This window comes from Lampetra planeri, chromosome 26, assembly GCF_965212315.1.
Source record: "Lampetra planeri chromosome 26, kcLamPlan1.2.h2, whole genome shotgun sequence".
Classification (NCBI taxonomy): Eukaryota; Metazoa; Chordata; class Hyperoartia; order Petromyzontiformes; family Petromyzontidae; genus Lampetra; species Lampetra planeri.
This window is the reverse complement of record NC_136132.1, coordinates 11,168,831-11,192,680: the sequence shown is the minus strand read 5'-3', so window position 1 is coordinate 11,192,680 and position 23,850 is coordinate 11,168,831. Positions and strand designations below refer to the sequence as shown.

At 50.6% G+C, this 23,850-nt stretch overlaps 1 protein-coding gene across 1 annotated transcript in view; it reads right to left on the bottom strand.

Annotated features, from left to right (window-relative positions):
- Positions 1-23,647, bottom strand: part of SACM1L (SAC1 like phosphatidylinositide phosphatase) — a 59,218-nt gene extending 35,571 nt beyond the window's left edge. The window contains exons 1-12 of the mRNA XM_078606806.1: positions 23,546-23,647; positions 20,364-20,461; positions 18,985-19,059; positions 16,983-17,110; positions 16,323-16,472; positions 15,890-15,983; positions 14,215-14,316; positions 12,852-12,937; positions 11,607-11,693; positions 10,779-10,847; positions 7,224-7,303; positions 5,222-5,320 (exon numbers count right to left, since the gene is read on the bottom strand). Of these exons, the coding sequence (XP_078462932.1) occupies positions 5,222-5,320; positions 7,224-7,303; positions 10,779-10,847; positions 11,607-11,693; positions 12,852-12,937; positions 14,215-14,316; positions 15,890-15,983; positions 16,323-16,472; positions 16,983-17,110; positions 18,985-19,059; positions 20,364-20,461; positions 23,546-23,571 (1,094 nt within the window). The 5' untranslated portion in view covers positions 23,572-23,647. The remainder of the gene's footprint in view (positions 1-5,221; positions 5,321-7,223; positions 7,304-10,778; positions 10,848-11,606; positions 11,694-12,851; positions 12,938-14,214; positions 14,317-15,889; positions 15,984-16,322; positions 16,473-16,982; positions 17,111-18,984; positions 19,060-20,363; positions 20,462-23,545) is intronic.
- Positions 23,648-23,850: the final 203 nt, after the last annotated feature.

Sequence of the window (23,850 nt, the reverse complement as noted above, 5' to 3'; positions counted from 1 at the left end):
CACCCAGCTGCCCCTCTTATGCAGGGCAGCGCTTTCAAACAGCCAATCAAATCACCATGCCGCGCCTTTTATACAGGGCAGCACTTTCACTCGACCAATCAAATCGTACGGCCGAAAACTCTCACAACACGGATGAAGGTCCCTCCCCTTTTAAGGAGAAATCAAATCTCCAAGGACTCTCGCCTGCTGCTGAGCTGCTAATGGACAGTAGGAAACGTAACAGGCGGGCACGCTGGACCGTTAAGGGAACCAACGTCTTTAACGCGATTTGACAGCACAAAGGAACGTGCGCGCGGCAACATGCAAAACACACTCGCATGAACTGCACATACTTGTACACAAAGCTGCATATCGACCTGTTTTTTTTTATTAAACCTACTTCTTACGAAACTATTCTAGTGCTGATAAAATACGCTTGGCGTCCGGAACATCATAATACTTTTCAACTCAACACGCACATTGTAAAAGAGTATTATATTGCCCATCTTGGGCGAGTGATCATTTTCAAACAGATTTGGGCATTGCTACCGGTAAGCTGTGTGGCGAGTTGTGCAGCAATTGGTTTTGGAGTTTGGTTTGTTTTGAGAAGTGCCCTCAGACTGACAAGACACACGGACCCCTCATGTGATGTTTCCTAGGTTAGAGCGATAAAGCAGCCTTTGCGGTTCAGCTTAAAAAATAAATTGACAACAAATGTCACCAAGGTGCACGTCCGGGATGCACCACGTGCGGTTGTTGTTGTTACATGGCGGAACAACCCCGAAGACAACATCGGAGAGCTTTACGGCACAGCTGCAAACACCTACACGGTATAATTTCACCATACCAAATAAATACGCTCAGGACAGCCGTAGCGGCACGGCTATCACTGCACAAACATTCATAATAACAGCCGTTGTTTAAAAAACAAACCCCCCCACACATTAAATAAATAACTCGGCGATCTTGTTGGCGGCCTAGCGAGCGGCTATTTTGCGTGCGATGAAGCCAGGAGCTTGCTCAGCTGTGCAGACCCCCGGGGGGCGGTCCCTGTGCGCACGCGCCCAGGGGGAGTGTCACTTACCGTCCCCGACACGCTCGCCCGCTGCCCCCGGCTCGCTCGCTCCAGCACGTGCGCTTTAATCCCGCGGAATGTGGACATTAAGTGGGCATTAGCGGCCAGCCACCCCCCCACTCCCCGCCCCACACCCTGCCCTCCCCACTGGAGCCGGCTGAATTGCGTGCCGTTTGTATGTATGTTGAACTTCTTTCGCACCGTACGTAGCCAACTGTGCTAATCGGAGGTGCGGGGGAAGGACGACAAACTAAACACAAAAAAGCGGTTTCAAAGAAATGAATTTTCAATCTCTGATGACTCCAGGGTGAAGACAGAGAGATGCTGGGGGTTGGGGGTGGTGGGTGGCTGGGTGGCGGGGGGGCGGGGTGGGGGGCACAGCGTAGAGGGGAGGGAGATGCCCCGCATTCTCGTGCTCGTAAGCCACGGGGCACAAAAATACACGCGCCCACAAAGTCCGGTCTGTGTGTCCACACGTACATGCAACGTGTGTTGATCCGTCACCAAAGCCTCTCGGCTTTCCAGACTAATGTTATTCATTTGGAGCATTTGTTTAAGCAAGCAACCTGAATGTGAAATTGTAGTTGTTGGTCTGCATCTGCATCAGCCAGAGGAAAGGCAGACAATGCTGGACCAGTTTTGACCTTCCCAGGTCTTTATCAGCAGGGTCAGAATTTATTTGATAAACCTGACTTTCCTGATGAGACCCTGAAGGTCGAAACTAGGTCAAGAGTTGCTTACTTCAATAAATGCCACTGGAAAATATTGCTCTGGAATGGCAATAATCGCCTAACAGACTAATACCTAATTGTATGTGGAGATACAAAACGGAGTTCTCCTGATACTTGCTTTTACCCATAATGCTGCACAGTAACCTGCGGGCGCTCGAAGGCAATGAACGGTGCACTGCTGGTGCATCAAGACAAGGACAAAGATCCCCCCGTATAGCCTTTCACAGTCCGTTGGGTCAAGTGCTGTTAGCGAGCACCTCCAAAGGCCGGCACGACATACAAGGGGGTGGGTGGCCAGCACCACACTCGACCGCCTTTGTCTCTCCAGTAGCGATGTTTACACATCGCACCAGGTACTCATTTGAGACCGAGTCGACCTAGGGGAGTACCAGGACCAGTTCAGATAATCTCCACCAGTATTGGCCGTGAGTGGGAATCGATCTCGTAGCGCAGTGTGCCAGCCGCTACACCACCGCTCCCCACTGCTAGTGCCTCACCTCGCTCCCCCCCCAGCCTTGACGCTCGCTCCGGCCTCTGCCACATCCGCGTGAGATCGGCGAGTGTCCGGGCGGCCACGCATCCTCGCCGGCCAGCGCACAAACTGACCCACGAGGACGTGCACCAAGCCTGCAGGCCACCTCTGCGGAGGATCGGCGCGACGATTCTTCTGCGGCAGTACAAACGGACGGCAGAGACGGCACCCCGGTCCTTCGCAAGAGAGGGCTCCCCGTGAGTTAAAGTGACAAAATCCGAAATATGTGTGACATCGACCAAAGTCACCATGGTTACCAAGGTCTCGCTTACATAAGGGGAAGCGTATCTCATGAGGTTGTTTCTCCGACAAATAACACGGTTGAGTTATAACCTCGGGTCAATGTCCCATCTCCCCGGGGTCTTATCTATCTCCAGAAAACCTTGTCTGAGCTCTTCATAATCATCGCCACGGGCGCCGTGCGTCACCAAAAGGCCACCGCCGGACGAATCTGGCCGGAACACGCGGCCACCGCTCGCGGCGAGAAGGATGGCTCCCCGAAGCCATCGCGACACGTCAGGTGGATCGTATTCTTGTTTACGCCTGGCCCTGGAGGCGCGTGTGCCACGTTACGCCCTGCCAGCGGCATTATCCGTCACAGTGCCGGGGGGATCTGCATAGCGCCTCTACAGCCGTCTGTCCCGATGCCAAAGACAACGTGCTCTCTTGAACAAAGTCAAGGGCGAGGTCAGACGGGTTACGACGGGGCTATGCCGCCGCTGCTACCCGTGCCACGCCACCGCTTCCTCCCTTCTGCTAGAAGCCGCAGCTGTTGTAAAGTCGAGAACCGTCCGCCAAAGGTTTAGGTTTCTCGGAGCCGTCGCGCAAATCCTCGTTAATGAACGGTATCGTCTCGGGTGCCGCCATTTGTTCCTCTAGCCGTGATCACCTGACACGTCTGCGCTGAAGTGGGGGGCAGCGGCGAGCTAAGCCCCGACGTGCGCCCTTCCCTCATCTTCCTCCTCCCACATCTAAAGGCTCACCCGGGCCAACTTATTACCTCTGCCGACAGCTGCATCTCACTGCCGGTGCGTGAATAATTGATCGGCCGGTAAGTTGTTGTGCTCGCTTCCCATTCCTGTGAAATGACTGCAGCTATTCCCCTTTGTTCCATGACAGGAACCAGACTATCAGCACTTTCTCCATGTGAAGTCTTTTCAAGCAATAAAACCGAAGAGACCTGTCCCAGTTCAACCCTCGGGCACAAACACGATGAACCGCGCTCACTTTTTCTGCTGCTGCCTCAAAGGCGGAGGGCTTTAATGAACAGGTCTGGGCTCTCCCCAATGGCTCACCGCCTTCCCGTTGCATCATTAAAAAACAAAGTCAAAATCGGAACGAGCATGCCACCACCACTACCACCTCCGCCACGGAGCTGTTATCTGCATAGCCACGTCCCGCCTAACCGCCGCCTGCCCCCACGTGCCTGATCCATCACTGCATGCCCTCTGCCTTCTGTCTCCATGGCCAATTTTACATCCCTCCCGACCCCAGCATCTCCCGAGACACCACAGTGCTCGCGAAGCTGCTTGTATGTGTTGAACTTCTTTATCTAAAACTATATACTTTTTATTTTACCAGGTAAGGCCCACTGAGCTATATAGCTCTTTTTTTGTAAGTCACCTGGTCATCACAAATGATAACTCAACCAAGTGGCTCATCGTGCAGAAATTTGCAGCAGCCAAATACGTTTCTAAATATGGAGAAAACAACTGGAGGGCCCGGAGAAAAATCACGCGGCCACGGGGAGATAGACATGCGAACTCCAAATATACAGCAGGCGTCAGGGTCAGGATTGAACCTAGCACCTCATGTGTACCAGGCGAGGGAGTTAACATCTCGCCACTGTGGAGTCCTCGCACTCTACGTAACCAACAGCGCGCTAATCGGAGGTACGGGGCGGAAGGACAACAAACTAAACACCAAAAGCAGTTCTCAAGAAACGGCTTGCCGGACATATCGACAGAAACAGTGCGACGCGCGCACCCACAAATTGCGAACGAGCACCATCGCACCTCGTCATCCACCGCCACCTTTCCTTGCCATCATCCCACTCCACAGGCCCAGTTGCCCAACAGATTCATCCGCACAGCCCAAAAATTCGCCTGTTTAAAAAAACTAACCACGCCTTATCGTGTAAACCCACACCTTTTAGTTAAGACGGTCTGAATCTCATCCTTCACTGCTCGGATTTATGAAATCCCACTCACCCCAGCCGCTGGTCGAGGGCCTGGTCTGCCGGACCGTCCCTTGGGACTGGATTTTTTTTTTCTGCACGCGATGGAGGGGTAGCGGGGTCACGTTTACATGCTTCCAGTCGGGCTGGGATCTCCGCGTGGCGTCAGGGGAGCTGCCAGGCAATCCAGACCACGACTCTATCAATCTCCGTCTTCACTTCCGCGACGGCGCAAGGGGGGAAGGGGGGTGAAGGGGCGGGGGGCAGCTTCCTCGCCCCAGACCGTGGGAGCTGTCCTCCCTTAACCCCTTTTGGCAGCGGCCGGCCGTCCCACGCGACGCGACGGAAGCCTTCGCGGATTACTCTCTAAGCCCTTTTCGCAATTTCATTTCCCAGCTTCGTCTCCTTTGGCCCTTATTTTGCCATTTTGCTCCGTCAATTCGGGCTCGCACCCAAAAGACCTTTGCACTCTCATCAACCAGCCGTCCCATCGAATGGCACGCGAAGTGCCAATCCTCGCGAGGGGGGGGGGGGGCGCATAGCTTTGCGGTAAAAAACGATCGTAACTGCCGACAATGAAGCGGTACCTGGCACCAACTTAAAAAAGGAAAGCGCGAACCGGAAAAGCGAACAGCCCTTGCGTTGTGAGAATGCGCCTCGTGTGAGAGTGTAAGCGGGTGTAAGGAGAGTGCAAGTGTGAGCGCGAGCAGTGCGTGTGAAACACTCACCCCAAGTGGTCCTGTCTCTCCGCCAAGCGGTCGATGAGGATGTGGAGGCGCTCCCAGCGCATGCGGCTGCACTCCTTGTGGAAGTCAAACGCCTCATACCTGCACGGCGAGCGCGCGCACACACACACACACAAAGACCCCCTTGTATAGCCTGTGCGAGGAGCAGTGGCGTAGCGGTTACCGCGCTGCGCTAGAAACCCGGTGACCCAGGTTCGATTCCCGCTCACGGTCGACACCAGTGACGATTATCTGAACCGGTCCTGGGCCTCCTCTAGGGTGACTCGGCCTCAAATGAGAGTACCTAGTGTGGGGTGTAAACATCGTCACTAGGGAGACAAAGGCGGCTGGGCGTGGTGTTTGCCACCCACCCCCTCGAGTACAATTCCAGCCTTCATAGGTGCTCCCTAACAGCACTTGCCCCAACAACACACACATGCACACATGCGCAAACATATGTACACACGTACACATACACATGCGTGCATACACCTCCGATTAGCACGGTTGGCTACGTACAATGCAAAATAAGTTCAACATACATACACACAAAGAGCATCCTTTACTTTAGCCAAAGGGACTGTTAGAGCCAGAGGTGTCCATGATAAGTTGTAAAAATAATCATTTACTTATTTATCCAGGCGAGCCATGCCAAGTTGTCAGACTCTTCTTCAGGAGAGTTCTGCTGCTGCTGCTACATTGCGGTTTTATTTTAAGATGCTTTCAGACAATTAATGATGAGCTGTGTTTAAACAAGCAGAAGGAAGCGGAAGGAAGCCGGAGCACCCAGAAAAAAAACCCACGCGTGCGATGGGGCAACGCCCTATCGTCGTATAGATGAAAACAGATGGCGATTAGTCCACTTGTTGGAGCGCATTGTCCGAACCAGCCAGGTGTATGGCACCTCCTCAACGGCCACGGGAAGGGAGTTTCACAACATTTGTGCGGCGAACCACCGACCCTCGCCTCCACAGTACACTGGGTTACATGCCACCCGTGTAGCCAACCTACGAAGGCTGACACGGTAAGGCGAGTGGGTGTGTGGCCGGCGCCACGCATGCAGCCTGACGCCAGTATCCATGGTTACACACCGCCACACCAGGTACTCATTTTAGGAAGAGTTGACCTAGGGGGAGGCGACCGGTTCGGATATTCATCGCTGATGTTGGACGTGCCGAGGAATCGATGCCGAAAGAAAATAATTGTATTCGATTAGACCAGTAGAGTTCTTTACCTGGGGTACACGCACCCCCTGGGAGTGCGAGATGCCCTTTCTGGGGGTGCCAAGACATGGCCAGATTTCTTTAGAAGGTAAATCATCAAAACCCAAATTAAACTAATTTGTTTCATCAAACGCTATCTATTTATTAACATTATAAATGTTTTGACGATTGAGAACCGAAGGGCTGAAGGAAAGGTTAAGAACCACTGAGTTAGGCGATGCAGTGCGCTAACCACTGTGCTCCCACCAAGAACACACGCTGTTCCAAATACACAAACACATTAGTTCGTGCAGTCCGAGATCCTATGAAACCGATTTGATTTTCACGTCTGGGAATTGTTCAAGGAGAGAAGAACGTAGAACAAGGGAAAGTGAACGGAGAGAGAAAGTTGGGAAGACGGAACGAGAGAGAGCAAAGGCAGAGAGAGAAGTAAAAAAAAGTGAGGACAATAGGGAGAAAGCGAGAGAGAGCAACAGAGAGAACACAAGAGAGGGATATGGACAGAGTGAGACAGAGAGAGCAAAGAGAAGGCACCAAGGGGGAGAGAAAGGGTGGGGGAGAGAGAGGGTTTGGGAGAGACAGTGAGAGGCAGAAAGAAAATGAAAGAAAAAGTAAAGATGAAACAGAGATGGGGGAGGAGAGAAACCGAGAGAAAGGGGGAACGGGGGGGGAGACACGGTGATACGGAGAGCACATGAGGGAAAGAGAAGGTCGAGGGAGAAAGAGAGAACGGGGGAGAGAACGAGATAGCCTAAGGGGAGCAGGAAGGGCGGTTCGCTCACTGGATCCAATCGCTGCCCAGACGCTTGGTCAGCGCCGCAAATGCCTCCTCCAGCCTCTTCTCCGAGCCCTTGTGGTCCACCTTGGAGGGTGAGGGGTGGGGGGAAACCGCACACCCAGGAGCCATGGTTATTCACCAGAGCCGGGACACGCAGTCAAGTAGCCGGGGCGATGAGTCGGATGGCAGATTTTTTACGCTTCCTAACGAAGGATGAAAGCCTTCGGCCATTGACTCATTAGCTCCGTCTGTCTGTCGGCCCGTCCATCTGTGACGATGGGGAGGGGTGGGACAAAGCTGTTGTGTAGAGCTGCAGCCCCATTAGGGATATCGTCCAATTAAAATCCGGCCACGTTGATCAAAGAATCACAGCAAAAAAATTTGAGTGTTAGCATAAATTATGAATGAAGTTTGCCCATGTAGACTACTTGTCGGATATATGCAAAGGAGTCTTTTTTTTCCTGCCAGATACCCGTCAGCTTTCATACTGCTCGTTAAACACGTGCACGGATGAAAACCAGGGTGGAAAGCGTTGCATAATCCTTGCCTATGCAATATTTTCAAAACTTGTTTTACTTAAAAGCGTTTGTATTGCTCTTCTGCTTTGTATGTCGAGGTTATGAAGCCACTCAGTGGCCTCCGTGGAGGCTGGGTTGAACTCAGTGACATTGCCCGCTGACCCATGCTCTGTGAATCGGAGGTGCGGGGGGCAGCTTGGGATCAGCTGATCCATGCTCTGTGAATCAGCGGTGAGGGGAGCAGCGTGAGATCGGCTGATCCACGATCTGAGAATAGGAAGTGCAGGGGGCAGCGTGGAATCAGCTGATCCCCTGTCTGTGAATCAGCGGTGCAGGGAGCAGTGTGGGATCAGCTGATCCATGCTCTGTGAATCAGCGGTGCAGGGAGCAGCGTAGGGTCAGCTGATGCACGGTGTGCGAATCGGAGGTGCAGGGGGCAGTGTGGGATTGTCTCATCCATACTGCGATCAACCACCACACTGTAGGTCACAAAAAAGACAAATACAAAGGTCCCCCTCATAGACTTAACAGACTTTTGGGGCAAGTGCTTTTAGTGAACACCTATGAAGGCTGGCACGGTACACGAGGGGGTGGGTGGCCAGTGCCACGCCCGACCGCCTTTGTCTCCCCAGTGGTGATGATTTTTACACACCGCACCAGGTACTCATTTGAGGCCGAGTCGACCTAGGGGAGGCCCAGGCCAGCACCACAACAACACACTCGCTAGCTCACCCACTCACTCACCCACCCACATATCCACTCGTTAACTCACTCGTGCACTCACCTAATCAAGCGCTCACTCCCCCAACCACTCGCCCACTCACCACATGGCAGGTCACCTCAATTCTATTTCTGCTTCTTCCCTCGCGCTACTCCACTTTGGAATTCCATCCCAATCATCATCATCTCTTTTCCAAGCTCTTCTAACAACTTTGTTCAATTATAAAAAAATATATAAAGTATTACCCTCTTATCTATTACAGCTTTGTAAAAAAAAAAGGATATGATCGTGTCATTTGTAATGAATTGCAATCACGGTGTAATTTCATCTGTCCTCACAGATAATAATGCCGCTCTGATTGGAATTATAATTGACCCTCAGTGGGGTTGGTAGATCGTGTAGGCGAGTGAAACTCCCACATGTACAGCGAGCGGGTTCGTGAACATGTGTACTAGACCTCAGAGTGTTATCCCCCCTGTACGTTTCAATTTTCTCCGGTTATTCTGCCGTTCTTCCACTTGTAAAAAAAATTTTCCTTAAATAGGAATTGGCCAAACACCCCAAGGTAGCAGGATCCTCCTGAATGAGTGCCTATTGGCAATCAGGAAGGTTCTTCCTGGAAAAAGTAAAACTATTTTAATATCTTCCCTCTCTCTATTGAAACTCAATCTTTTATTGAGTCATAAATCCTTCTGGACCTCACCGTGAAGTCGTTTGGTTCTCCGAGCCTTGGGCATTTTCCACCGACTCATGAGATTCTTGACAACGGGGGTCACAGGAGGTAAAGGCGCAGCCCTGCAATTGCTTGCTCACACCACCGCTGTCGGAAGGGCTTCCGCTAACAGCGGGCGCTCTAGAGAGCCCCCCTCTGGAAGGGTATTTGGCCTACTCTTTCATACTGGTCTGACGTCTTGGAAGAGGTGAGAGCATCCACATTTTCTCCCACCACATACAACCCGCCGATCGACAAACCTACTTATACTGCAAGGTGGACAGAGGCGGTTGAGAGGGGGGGATTGATGTTTTGCTTCAACTGCTTTGCCGAGAGATGGAATCGAACCGGTGGGCGACCTTTGGATTGCAAATAATGCGCTACACCCGTACACCGCACACACACTCCCTACGTGCGCCCCTCCCCCATGCCCCCACCCTTCCACTCCCCACCACCTCCACACCTCCCCCCTACCTCCTTAGCTTACCAGGCTGATGTTAAATCAACAAAAGTTAATATCCAACTCCCGCAAGACAAATGCTAAATCATAAAAACGCCTGCTGGAGTAATGCAATACTAAATTACATGAAGATGAATCAAGGCTACTAACACGTAACGTATTGCCGAGCCGGGTAACACTAACTCGCAAAAGTATATGTTTGCAATAATGGTTTGCTTTAATATTGTATGAAAACACGGGAAGAAGAGCACATTTTCAACGAATTAAAAACAGAGAGAGAAAATCATCCAGCGGGCTGGGGCAGGACAACGCGGCTGGATGGGGTGATGGTTACCAACATGAGGACTGGCAATGGAGCAGTAGGTAAAGGAGGGAATTGAACCGAGATGACGCCCACTGAAGAGACGGAGCGATGAAATCTAACCCATGTGCAGGAGTGAGATGGGATTGTGGCATCGAAGGACCGTGACAGATGGAGCCAACTTGTGGAGGCCTTCATCCAGCAGTGGAGAGACAATGATTGATGCTGATTAAGATGATAATGACTACTCAAGGTCTCCAAGCAAAAATGAGCTCATACCTGAACGGGCTCTCTCAATAACCTGAATTGACCTGAATTGACCTGAGCATCAGTACAACAAGAACATCGCTCTTTTTTTTCCTTGCACTTATTATCGAGTGCACATGCCACACATCAGCCACGATGAAAGTGCCTCAGTAATCGCACGTGAAGTGGAGATTCTGCCCCCCGCGGCAGGGTGATTGGGCGAGCGAGGCAACCGTGTGGGCGAGCAAGCGAACGTGGAGCGAGTTGCACGAGAACTAGCGAGCAGGCGGGCGAACAGAAGGGTGGGCGGGCAACTGGGTAATTGGGCGAGCGTGTGCATGGGTGGGTGCGTGCGTGGGTGGGTGGATTGGTTCTGGTGGGTGGAATTGGGTGGATGGGTTTGCAGGAACAAGCAAGCATGTGTTAGAGTAGGAGGCCAGATGTGTAGGTGGGTGTGCGGGTGGTGGAGCGGGTGGTTGAGCAGGTGGGTGAGCGAGTAAGTGAGCGAGTAAGTGAGCGAGTAGGTGAGCGGGTGGGTGAGTGTGGGCGAGTGGATATGTGGGTGAGCGGGTGGGTGAGTGAACCAACCCAGCAGTCTTACCAGGTTGACCACGATCTGTTTGCCGTAGCTCACCATCTGGCTATCAAAGTGCCTCTGGAACCCATCCAGCTGTGGGAGACAAAAGCACACAGAGGACGCCAACCCCTTGAGCAAGTGACATTTTAACATTTTTCGTATTAAACATAGATTTAAAATATAAATCACCTTGGATATATTATTATTTTTACATTGATTTTCTGCCCTATGACCTGCCCTGTCACACTCTCACTCGATACATTACCGATCGGCACCTTCTGAAAAATGAAATTTTTTATTATTTTTTTATGGGCAGCCGAGTAAGCAAATCATATGATCATCACAGATAGACACTACCCCAACAAACTCCCCACCCAAGCCGAGCTTGGGTGGGGAGTTTTTGTGCGGTCATTGACGACTGACTCGCTGCACTCGAGAATCCGGTTGAATCAGAGGGAGGTGCGTGGACTTGAACCCACCCAGGATCTCAGCTTTGCCAGCTCAGTGTTCTGACCTCGACTCACCTGGCATCACGCCAGGGTCAGCTCAAGTCTGAATCGAGCACCTGCTTCGGTGCGCGAAAACCGGTGTCCTTCACTTGTTTTTTTTGGTGGGGGGGACACTTTCGCCGGTAAAACATCATCAGCGTGAGGGCCGCAACACATTTTAATCCATTGTTGGGGTTTGTGACAGCACGATGATTGGAGGGTGTTTTAACATTTGTGTATATTGTCGGGGGGCCGCACTAAAGGGCACCAGGGGCCGCTAGTGACCCGCGGGCCTTGCAGTGAAGAATACTGGCGTAAGCAAATCTAGCACGCGAACGACCCTGAATGGAAGGGGGCGACTCACGTGGTTGAGGGAGGTGCTGATCTGGGGTCGAGGTTTGTACTTGAGATCTGGGCGCTGAGACCAGTAGAAAGGCATAGATCCGCGCGTCTGCGTTGTACAAAAACAAAAATCCCCCGTACAGACTTAACGGACTTTTGTGGCAAGTGGTGTTAGCAAGCATCACCTATGAAGGCCGGCACGGCACGCGAAGGGAGTGGGTGGCCAGCAACACACGCACACAAGTACACACACGCAACCATCGCCAACATCATCCCCATCAACGTCGCCATGTCAATAGCAGCAGTGACGAGCAACATCACCCGTGTCAACATCACCATCACTAAGCGAGAGCTGCATTGCGAGCAACAACCACAGCAACAATATCAGTGCTGCCATCAACAGTGGCATTCAAGCCACAAATATGCAGCCCCATCAGCAACAGAAGCCACCAAAACCACAATTCGCATCACAATTACATCGCCTCTAATGGTTACAAATTGCTTACATTTTGTCTGAATGCTTTCCGCACCAGAAGCTAACGAGCCTAATTGTGTTTAATTAAACTTAATTTACAGAGGAGGGGGGGGACAAATAATAGTAAACCTGGAAGTGGAGGATAGGCTTGCATGGCAGCAACGGATCAGTCGTGCAGACGGAATGTATCACCTGGGGAACTACTAAAGTGACATCACAAACGAGCGTGGCCATCTGACACCCCCCTGCCCGCTCCCCGCCCCCCCCCACTAAATCTGTTGCAAGTTCAACAAGAGGGGGGGGGGAAGGGGAGGGTTGTGGAATGCAATCTGCGGAACCCTCGGGATGCTGAGATAGAGCGGGAAGTCTGTGGTGAAGTTTGGAGTGTGGAGGATTCTATCTGGGCGAGTGTGAGACTAGTGTGTGCCAGATGTGTGGTATGTGTGAGCGAGTGTGTGTGTTGTATGAACAGTGTTTGTGTGAAACTGGCATGTGCCGGGTGTATGGTATGTGCGAGTGTGAGCGAGCCTTCGACACTTCAAGTGGCCTCAAAGTGAACTTCGCCTGGCACATGCACCGTGGTGATGTCACCGTCACTTGGTGGCAAATGACGGGTATTGGTGTCTGGCGTGCATGTTGTATGAGCACTGTGCGTGTGTGAGTGCAACTGGTGTGTGCCAGATGCGTGGAATGTGTGAGCGAGTGTGCGTGTTTGTGTCTGGTGCGTGTTGCATGAACACTGTGTGTGCGTGATCATGGGGGTTGGCTGGGAAGTGAGAATTCAACCCCGACCTGCACAAAGGAAGCCTTGTTGCCGCCGTAGAACACAATCTGCTCCGTCTCCACAAAGTTTGCCGCGTGCCCCTCTTGGTCGATGCCTGCCAAGCGGAGGGGGGGGGGGGTGGACGAGACGATCATAAACGCTGAGAGCCGGACGACTCTGGGCCCAAGGTCGACCCCAATGACGCCGGCGTCGCCGTCGCCTCGACGCACCTCTCCGCCACCACGAGCCAGGCTAATTCCGCCCGCTCGGCCCAAACCAGGACCACTCTTCATCGTCACAGCGGAGCGGTCGGCATCAACTCGGGTTGTCGGCGTCTTAATCTCACCGATCAGCTGAGCGGCTTCAATGCCCCACAACAAGCACATTTCATATATATACTGAAAGTAAAAACCAATAACGTTGCCTATGTATATAATCGGTGTAATTTCGGGTAATGTACCTTCTTTAAATGATGTCCTATGAAACATCCCATCGCTCAAAAACGTCGCCTATTAATTTTCCTCGTCAGGCCCAGTGTTATTGGTGGACGTGTCGAGTTGTTATTTGTGCTTATGCACCATTGATAGCACCGTATCACCAACTAATTTGTTTATATATATTGAGTGGGTTAGGGGTACTTCTATTTGCTTTTTATCCCCGTCGAGTGTCGCAGACACCTCGAATAAGTCGCGTTAATTCAAAAACGGAGGTGTTGATGGGAGGCGAGGCCTGTGCCTCACCAGGTTTGCCTACCGGCTCCACTGTCCCCCGGCCAAGGCAAAGGCACCGGTGGGCATCGCGGATTGGTCGTTCGTTGTCGACACAACCCACGACACCACACCGACATTCTACATGACCATTCTATGCACATGGAGAAGGTGTCGTGGTGGCGAGATGTTAACTCCCTCGCCAAGTATGCAGGAGGTCGTGGGTTCGATACCAACCCTGACGCCTGTATATTTGGAGTTTTGATGGTCTCCCTATGATCACGTGGATTTTTCTTCCAGGTCCTCCGGTTTTAACCTCCACATTTAGAATCTACATCCGTTTCGAGTATTTGGCTGCTATACATTTCCACACATAAAGCCATTTCATTGGGCTATAATTTGTGGACAGGTCTCTTCTGAAAAGGAGCTTTATAGCTCAGTGGGCCTTACCTGGTAAAATAAAAAAAGTTTACTAGTTTAGTTTTATGTTCACTTGATTCCCATTTAATCCGGTTATTGATAAGATTTGATCTGAAGCACGCGACCCTGGCTGCCGGTAACACCATCACACACACGGTCGCCCGGCGCTGACTAACGCGCTAGCCCACTCGCGCACTCGCACGCAATCCAATAAAAACGTTTCCTGCGGCACGACTTTCCCCAAAGGACAACAACCGCGCCTCGCCTCTCAGGTAGTAGCGAACGCCGGCGCGGTAGCAGCTGCGGCGCGAGATGAGGATCCAGTCGAACACCTTCCCGTTGACGACGCACGCCTTGACGGACAGGACTGGGGGCGGCGCCGTCAAGGAGACCACTCTCCGTGCCACGTCACCAACGAGACTGGCCCAGCCATATCCCCCGCACTCTGACCTCCGCCCTCCCGTCGCCACCACCGTGTCCAGGCACTTTCTCGCTGTTAAACAAACCCTGTTTTCAGGTACAGATGCTGCCCTGAAATGACTCCTTTCACGCCACCACCAGCAGAAGAGCCTTCACGACAGGGAGCTCTGGAGAGCCCGTCGAGCAGCTCTGTTTGGCCTACTCTTGCACGCTCGGCTAGACATCTTGGAAGAGCTGGGAGTATGCAATCTTTACTCCCCCCTACACATAACCTGCCAGTCAACCGCATAATACCTATTTACACTTCTGGTTTGAGCAGAGGCGGAAGGATTTAAGAATGTTTCCCATCGCTTCAGCTGCCTAGTCGGGAGATAGAGAACAGCGACCTCTGGATTGCAAGTCCAGCGTAGGAACAATACACAACGGTGGGCATCCGGGCATAACCTGCCAGAAGATTAATTCACATTTAAGAAACGCATCCAATTACCGGCACGGCTGGCCTATTAAAACCCAAGCAAGCATGAGCGCCGTCGAAATTCTTATGCAGGCTCTGGGTTTGATCTATTGGGTTAAATGAAGAGTATTTAATTTGCATTGTTGTGGCTGTTACGTGCGCATACTATATGACAAAAAGTCTCCAACAAGCTACTTAAAAGAGTACAGCCGTTCCTGCAGACCAAGGTCACGGTCAACACGCGCTCGTTACAGCGAGGGTCACATCCGACACGCGCTCGGCAGACTAAAGTTGGAGCTCCCTGGTGTCAAGTGCCGACTCTTCAGTTAATTGTTAATTTGCGCACGAGCCCCACGTGCCTGACCACACATGAAAACATTTAAATTTCCCATTTTAAAATGGATAAATTAGTCAACTCGCTATTATCCAGGGTGATTGGGGATGGGAGGCAGGTGGGGATGAATATCGCAGATAAAAACCAAAAGGACAGGTCATGCTAAACTTATTTAAATTAGGCTACAAAAAAATATTTGATTACCGACATAATAGAATGCTGTTGGGGCGCAAACATACAGACCACAGAGACCCACTGACTCACTAATAGATGGCCATGATTAAACGGAGTTCTCATGTTCAGCGAGCTGATGGTTTTAAGCTGGTCACCAGAGGTGGCACAAAACATCATGTTAAATGTTGGGTGCCACTTGATTTCGATGCTATAAATTTCCACGCAATATGCGACTTCATTGAACTATCATTTGTGGTAAGGTCGCTTCTGAAAAAGAGCGAAATAGCTCAGTGGGCCTTACCTGGTAACAAATATTAAAGTTCATAGTTCGTTTTATGTTCACTTGATTCACCTTTAATCCAGTGATTGATGAGATTTTACCAAAAGCACACGACTTTGGCCACCGGTACCACCGTCGCATGGTTGCCCGGCGCTGGCTAATGTGCCCGCCCAACTGCTCGCGCGCGCAGTAGGCGAGAGTTTAACTGTGGTACGATGCTCCCACGGCCGGAACTCGTGGCCAACGTGGCACTGCCATGTGGCACACAGAAAGGATACAGCCGTGAATGAGCGGCACGGCAAAGCGGTGCAGCTCCGGGACGGTGAGCAACTCCCGCAGCAGGTGACCATTCCACACGAACCGCTGGTCGGCCTGGCGTGCACACGGGGTCAACGGGGATGACGGGCACGGCAAGGGGCGACTTAAAAAGAACGCTTAACAAAAAAAAACACGGGCATGACAAACTAGGCACCCGATTTAAAGTCAGTTGTCAGCCGGGACGTATCAGAACTGAGAATGATCCAGGATGGTGGCAATAGCAGTCTACCAACTTAAAGGGGCAGTTTGTGGTGTGGTTTGCGGTGTGGTTTGCGGTGCAGTTGTGTGCGTGGTACGTGGTGCAATTTTGTGCAGATTGTGGTGCGGCGGTGGTGAGGTTGTGGTGAGGTTGAGGCGAGGTTGTGTGTGCGGGGATGGCATGCTGTGGGGCACCCGCTCGCAGAGGGACATCTCGTGGAAGTCGGGGCTGGTGTTGGCCAGGCGCTGCAGGCTGTGCGTCAGGTCGAATGTGCAGGAGAAGAAGAAGCTCTCCGTGTGCAGGACGCCGCGCAGCATCATCAGCAGCGTCTTGTTATCCTGAGCCTGGAGACGCAGAGGGAGCGCCAGAGGGAAGGTGAGCGGAGGGCACAAAGCAGGAGGGTGGCCACGCAGATCGGATCCCTACTCGTCATGGATTGGAGGAGTTCTGACCCTCAGCCCATAACGTTGGAGAGAGACAGAGGAGGCCTGAAGACTCAAGTCCCCAAACGAAATTCCCATGGTCAAGTCAAAAATGTTGGCGGCAATATTTAACACCAGTAGCGGTTTGCTGCAACAGGAAGAGGGTGACAATTAGCATAGAGTAAATGTAACCAACTGCACCTGCCAATTGGTAACATTTGCTCAAAAATACAGGAGAACCACAATGCACTTCTTCAGGAAATGCTGAAATGTTTAGCATTAGCAAAGATATCGTGTGCCCTTTACACATTCTAGTTAGCGGTCAGCATTAATTTAAAGTTTGCTTAACAGTGATAGTGTCATGCCCACGCCTAAGTTGTTGCATGCCGCCCTTTAAACAAGGTAAAGCTGGAGTGTTTTGCAAGGCCACACCTGCAGATCCGTCAGGTGCAGGATGGTCTTCTGGTAGGAGAGGATGTCAAACTCCACGGCCTTCCATATGGCCTGGCCCGAGATCTCCCCCTGCTTCTCCTTCTTGGTCACCACAATCAAGTACATGCCTGTCGGTGGGGGGAGAAGGGCCGGTCTTTCATTCCAAATAATAAAACGGCTGAAGTGCCACTGATCCTTTTCTGTGCGTTCTCAGTATTGATATGCACACAAATATGCAGACCGACCAATGCGTAGTATTAAGGTGGTGGTGCTGCTCAGATTTATAGCGCCAACTTAAAGCACATGCTATGATGCTTATTTACCAAGCAAATCCTCACCGAGTGTCAAGGCTCTTTTTCAGGAGTGTACTGCCAAGTTTTTGCAGTGGGGGGCGATTTTTTTCGTTTAATCTCAATTGAGTAACATACAGGTAATTTTACAGTATTGGGATGTTTGGACAATACTAGTTACATTGTACGTTCACGTTTAGCTAAGGCAGGAAACTGTAGAACTCTGAAGAAACCCATGCAGCACCAGGGGAGAACTTAGAGACTCCACACAGAAAGGTGACCGAGTCTGGAATCAAACCCAGGTACTTCTTGGAGCTGGGTTTCTGTGAGGCACAAGTGTTACCACTGCGTCACCCTGCCACCATGCTGGTGGTGCTATGTGAGAAGTGATATGGGGCCAAATTCACATTCCAGATATATCGCCATTGTGCCAACGGTGTCCTGTCTTGAGACATCGTGTCCATTCGGATCTCTCGCAGACAGGCACGATCCTTCACATTCGAGATCGGCCCACTAAAGCGGATATCACAGAGCTAGGTGTGAGATCCATTCATAAAGTGATCTCTGGTCCATGCAAAAGGAGGGGCAGCAATTCCACAGCAGCTCTGCCAATGAAAGTAATATTTGTCTCATGACAGAGTTGTACTTTGTTCAATATTGCGCAGTCATTAGCAACCAGGCTAAAACCATCAACTGACTGCACTTGAGAACCTGGTTTAATCATTGACTGAAACCTAGATTCAAACCCAGGATCTCAGCAGTACCATCTCAGTGCTTTGAGCTCTGAGCCACCAAGCCACATTGGGCCAGATTCACACTTTGGTGAAGTGGCCAAAACGCCTTGGGAGAATCGCCCCATTGTTGGCGAGGCGGACGTCATCACGTTGACGCAATTAAGAGTGGCCAAGTCGGGAAATCGGGACATGTACTTCGACCACGATCTTGCAATAACATTATGGCATCATATCTATTTGGTGTTTGAACATCTTAACATTTGTTTAAATTGAATCAGAATCTTTATTTTACTGGAGGAATCCGAAGAGCAACAAAGCTCTCTTTCACAGATGTCCATTAGGGGTGTGTCAGAATGTTACAACAATACAAAAACACGGTCAGAGGGCAAAGTATAGGAAAGATAACCAAATAAAAATATATATACAAATACAATTAAAAAATTGTCTTACCAAGGAAAGCCCACTGAGTTATTCGCTGTTTTTATCAGAAGCGACCTGGCCACAAATGATAGCTCGATAGAAAGGGTAAAGCCTATTCTTATCTTTTCATCGTTTTGATACTCGAAAAAAGGTCCCGTAGATATAATCTGGCATTGTTTGCCAAAAAAAGAGTTTTGCCTCTTCTCAAGGGAACAATTTTATTCCTAAGTTATTTTTATTTTTTTACCAGCTAAGGCCCACTGAGCTATATCTCTTTTTCAGAAGTGACCTGATTATCACAAATGATAACTCAACGAAGTGGCTTATCATGTGGACATTTATTGCAGCCAAATACTCTAAGCGCTTGTTTCTAAACGTGGAGGGAAAAACCGGAGGACGCGGAGAAATAACCACGCGACTATGGGGAGAGACACGCAAACTCCAAATATACAAACAACAGGGTCGGGATTGAACCCAAGGCCTCCTGTATATCAAGCGAGGTAGTTAACATCTCGCCACCGTGGAAGCGTTGGGGGCGAGGGAAGGGACTCCCTTCACCTGCCACGAGGCGAATGGTCCCGACGATGCAGCATATGTGCTGCGTGAGCGCCGACGGAGGAATGTCTTTCTGAACTGCGATGGGAAAAGGGAAGGAAGAGTTGCAAACGACGAATTAGTAAGTAAAATACATGGCAAATCATCAGGCAAAGACATTTCAAAACATACAGAGTGGGTCGAAATAACACACGTAAAAAAACACAATTGAACCTTATGGCGGAACCCCGAGGTACCATAGCACCCCGGCTCTCGCATAATGTCCGTGATACAGTAATTTTTAGTCTTTTGATGGTCGGTGATGCGGCAATCGACTCATCTCGACGAGCTGTACACGATGCACTATGGTGCATACGAGCGTTCAAGGTTTCAGCGCAATCGTCCTCGCTGCGTTTCGACATTGCGGAGTAGCACTGATTTCGGATTGATTGGTAGCCCAGTCGCAGAGTTAAATACACCCCTGGAAAAAATATTTAATTGCCTCGGCCATTTTGTATTACTTGATACCCCGGGGTACCGCCATAAGGATACATTTCTAAAAGGCCATGAGAACACCTAAAATAATGTAAACAATCATTATACTGTGTTGGTATAAATGTGCCGACTCAGCAAATGTATGGAATGAAATACAAGGCTAGTTAAAGTTAACGGCTTACATTTTAGAATGTCTTCGGACGATTTACATTTTGAGCAATGGGCATTCTTCAGGAAATATTGCTGTTTAAAGTGATGGAGTATAACAAAAAATATATACTGAAAAGCAGGTGTGGAGTTGGGTGGTGAGTTAATCATTACATCGTAACTATTTTGGAACTGACATTTAGACCACAGCGAATCCCTTGACTGCAAGGGCAATGCGGCCAATAGAACACAGCTGACCGAAGGCCACACAAGACCCTCAGACTGTCGTCACACGCAGTGAATGAGTGGCACGTGTACATCCTGTGTACAGTGTACCGACACAATGCATGACAAAAAAAAAATCCTCGCTTGCCCCCTCCCCCATTGACCACAAAGTGCTTGCCACAAATTAACAACAATCACCTCGCTAATGTCAAGGAGCATAAACCATCACGTGAACTCCGGTCACCCTAGCAGCGGCGGCTTTTGGCTAGCCATTGAACAAAAATCGTCACCTCATCACGCGCTTTCAGATGCACTTCTGCGGCCTTCTGGAACACTCTTCCTTCCGATAATAAGAAGCCAAGGGAGCTATACACTTTTAAACCTAGATTTAAACCTCATTTATTTCTAACTGATTTTTGTGTTGAGTTTGTTGTCCTTCCCCCTCACCTCCGATTAGCACGATTGGCTATGTAGGGTGCAAAAAAGGTTCAACAAACACATAGAAAGCCAAACAGGAGTTGAGACGTTGCACGCACCGGTGAGACTGATATCTGTGGACACCCTGTCGATGGCGAGCACATCATGACTGCCTTCGTCGCACGCCTCCACGTAGAACTTGTCCGGAGTCGTGTGGCTGCACAAGGGAGGAGAGAGACCGGGGTCAGAAGATCGAGCACGTTCGAGTGTCAGGTGAACAGCAGAAAGACGACTCCTTCGTTAGTGTGTGTTTGTGACATTCACGACCGTGAAGACTGGTGGTAGTGAGAGGTGAGAATGAGTTCGCAAGCTACACCCCGACACTCTAAACCAGGATGGGAGAACCTACCACACGCAGGCCGAATACAACCCACGGCTTCATTTCATACGACCCGTGGACACATGAGGCCTAGCACTATAAAATAGCCTGCTCAGACACTTGTGTTACTGCAAGGGTCTCTCTCGGAGTAACAGCTGTGAATGAGTTGTGTGTCAATGTGCAGCCCAACCAAAGGCACATGAATGTCCTATTTGGTCCTCGGTTACAAAAATATTCCCCATCTCTGCTGTGAACAAATTATGCTGAGGTTGGCTTGCCTAGTCACCCTTGTGTGGCAAGAGCTCAATGGCTGGATTGTTTTTTTTATGTCAGTCCAGCCCATTGCTAAAACCATAACCTTAAACTCAGAACATCCTTCAGTTGCAGCAGACAGGAAGTTTACCTTCCTTACCCAGCAAGGCTCCAGGAACAAACACTGTGGACTAAGGCAACGTGTTATGTAAATCTACGTGGCATTCCAAGGAATGTTTGTGTGCGCGAGTGCTTATGTTAAGCTTAACACTAGAGTTGCGAGCAAGCTTTGTCATCATTCGGCGAAAGAGTTATCGCCTGAGGCTTGGGCTGGCCACATTGTCCACACTTAACCGTAAACAAACAAATTAAATGAGTGAACGAGCAGTTGTGCACATGCATACATTGATAACTCGCCCCATATGTCGATGACACGGCCTTGTTAAAAGTCCACGTGATTCCCTGCTCAAAGGAGCATTGAGGCAGTGCTCATCTCCTGCTTACAGCTCAGAGCCAGTGGTGGAAATGCCACATTCACATGGCGGGTAAAATAAAACTATTTGATAACATAGGCTGATATGAAAAATAAGAATAGGTTTTACCCTTTCTGGTAATAAATAGGTGTTAAGATGTTGAAATACCAAATAGGGACCTTTGCCAAGGAATCAAGTCTCCATTAACCACACGTACTTGGAGCAAACATGCCAGAAAGGGTAAACCCTATTCGAAAATATTCATACTCTGATACTGGAAGAAAAAAAGGTCCCATGATATAACACCGGCTGCCATCTCTGGTAATGGCCCATAAACTTATATGGAGGACGAGACAAGTAGACGTTCAACAAATCAAGGCCAAATAACACGTTGCTGTAGAGCCTAATGAACGGACAGGGGTGGGGCTATCGGTCAGGCTTTTACATCGTGACAAGGGGACGGACGCAAACTCTTACAGAAGACAGAAACGCTCCATCTCTGCGAGTGGCATCCCTTCGTCTCGCACACTGACAACCACCGTCTCTTGCCCAAGATTTAAAACCCGACACGAGCCCCCAGCCAAATTAATAACAGTGTCGTTAATCCACGAAAGCATCACCGACTCTCACGGCCCTTATTTTAGGGGCTCTCACATTAAAACCCATGACAGAATGTGCATGTTGGATAAAGCCGTAGTACCTGGAGATACGAGGTAATAGCAGTCAAGCACCATTACTACTATTTTGATTTTACCAGGTAAGGCCCACCGATATATGTAACTCTTTTTCAGAAGCGACCTGGTCACAAATGACAGCTCAACTTAGTGGCTTATCGCGTGGAAAAATATTGAAGTCGAATGCTCTACACGCATGTTGATTCTAAATGTGGGAGGAAAAAGCAGAAGACGTGGAGAAAAATCCACGCGACCACGGGGAGAGAGAGAACACGCAAACTCCAAATATACAGCAGCAGGCGTCAGGGTCGGGATATAACCCACGACCACCTATACACCAGGCGAGATATTTAACATCTCGCCAGCGTGGCGCCCAAGCATTAAGCGGATTACATTTAAAAATAAATATCAGCACTCATGACACGAGGGGATAAACCAAACCACGCAGAACGCGCCCGGATCTCGTCAGATACCAGGAGCGAAGCAGAATCGAGCCTTTACTTAATACAGCTATCGTGCTGTGACGGTTCCATCTGAAGACGGAAGCTTGTGTTGCCTCCGAAACGTCGTGATTTTTATTTTATTTATATTAATTTAAATTTTTTTACCTAAGTGACTTTACCGAAAAAACCTAAGAATATGAATCTTGAGCCTGTCTAGCGCAGGCGACTTGACCACCAAGCATCAACACAGGCGCCATCGCCGCCGCGTGCAGCAGAGGGCAGTGCAGCGAACTCCATTGCCGTTCTGCACCGATGTCTGCACCAACATTTAGTAGTAGGCATGACCCCCACAAACACACACAGGGTGGAGAGCCCTTCACGCTGCGGACGAACTGACAGCGAGCGGGCTGTCAGAACGCGTCCCAGGCACGGCTAACATCAGTGGCGAGCGACGCCTCAGCACCTGTCCTGTGCCTACCCGCCCCATTCACCGATCCGCAATGACCAACGTGGTGAAGTATGGTTAAAGATCCCTCACGGCCCGCAAGGCGTTGGAAGGGGGTGGGGTGTAGGCCGTCATCGGCAGCGCCTTGACATGACGTGCTGTGCACGTACAACCCAATTACTCAACGTTGGCACCTGGATATTCTAATTGCAAACGTTATCACGCAACTTGCAAGGGTACAATAACACTTAAATACGAATCGACAATGCGAAGGACATGACATTCAAATACAAAGGGGGATAACTTAGAGGCAAAGGGAGAATGCGGATTAGCTGTTTAACACCCGCATCGGCATCATTATTAGCAGCGGCACAAGGCCGCACGCCCGAGCCTCCGGTCTTGCCTAACGGCCCGGCCGCGTCAGCGCGCGTCGAAGCCGGCAACATCGGCAGGCGAAACCGGGGGTGTTCTCGACTGTGGGTGTTGCCGTTAAAAAACAAAAACAACCCATCAAATGTCAGCACCACGGAGGGAGGCGGGGTAAAATTCCGCGCAACCTCGAGGAGTTTAGACCCGCGGCTCAACTTGGAGTGAGAAACGAGGGCGAGAGGGGAGAGAGAGACCCGGCGACTCACAGCTTGAGGGACTGGTAGGCGGCCATAGCTGTAGCGTCACCTTCCCGGCTCGCGCGCACGGAGTCGCATTTGGAATTCGCCCTGCGGGCCTCGTGCGCGCGCCGTCGGGATTGGGTGTGTGGGGGGGTGGGAGGCGTCGGTGTCGAGGATCGACCAATCAACGACGGGCGAGCCTCGGGGGCGTTTGTTGAAGCGACTTCTCGGGAGGGGTGGGCGGGGCGGGGCGCGCGCGAGCGCCCCTCTTCCGCATGGCCAGCGACACGTCGGGCCAACGTTGGGCTGCGATGGAAACGTTGGTCCAACGT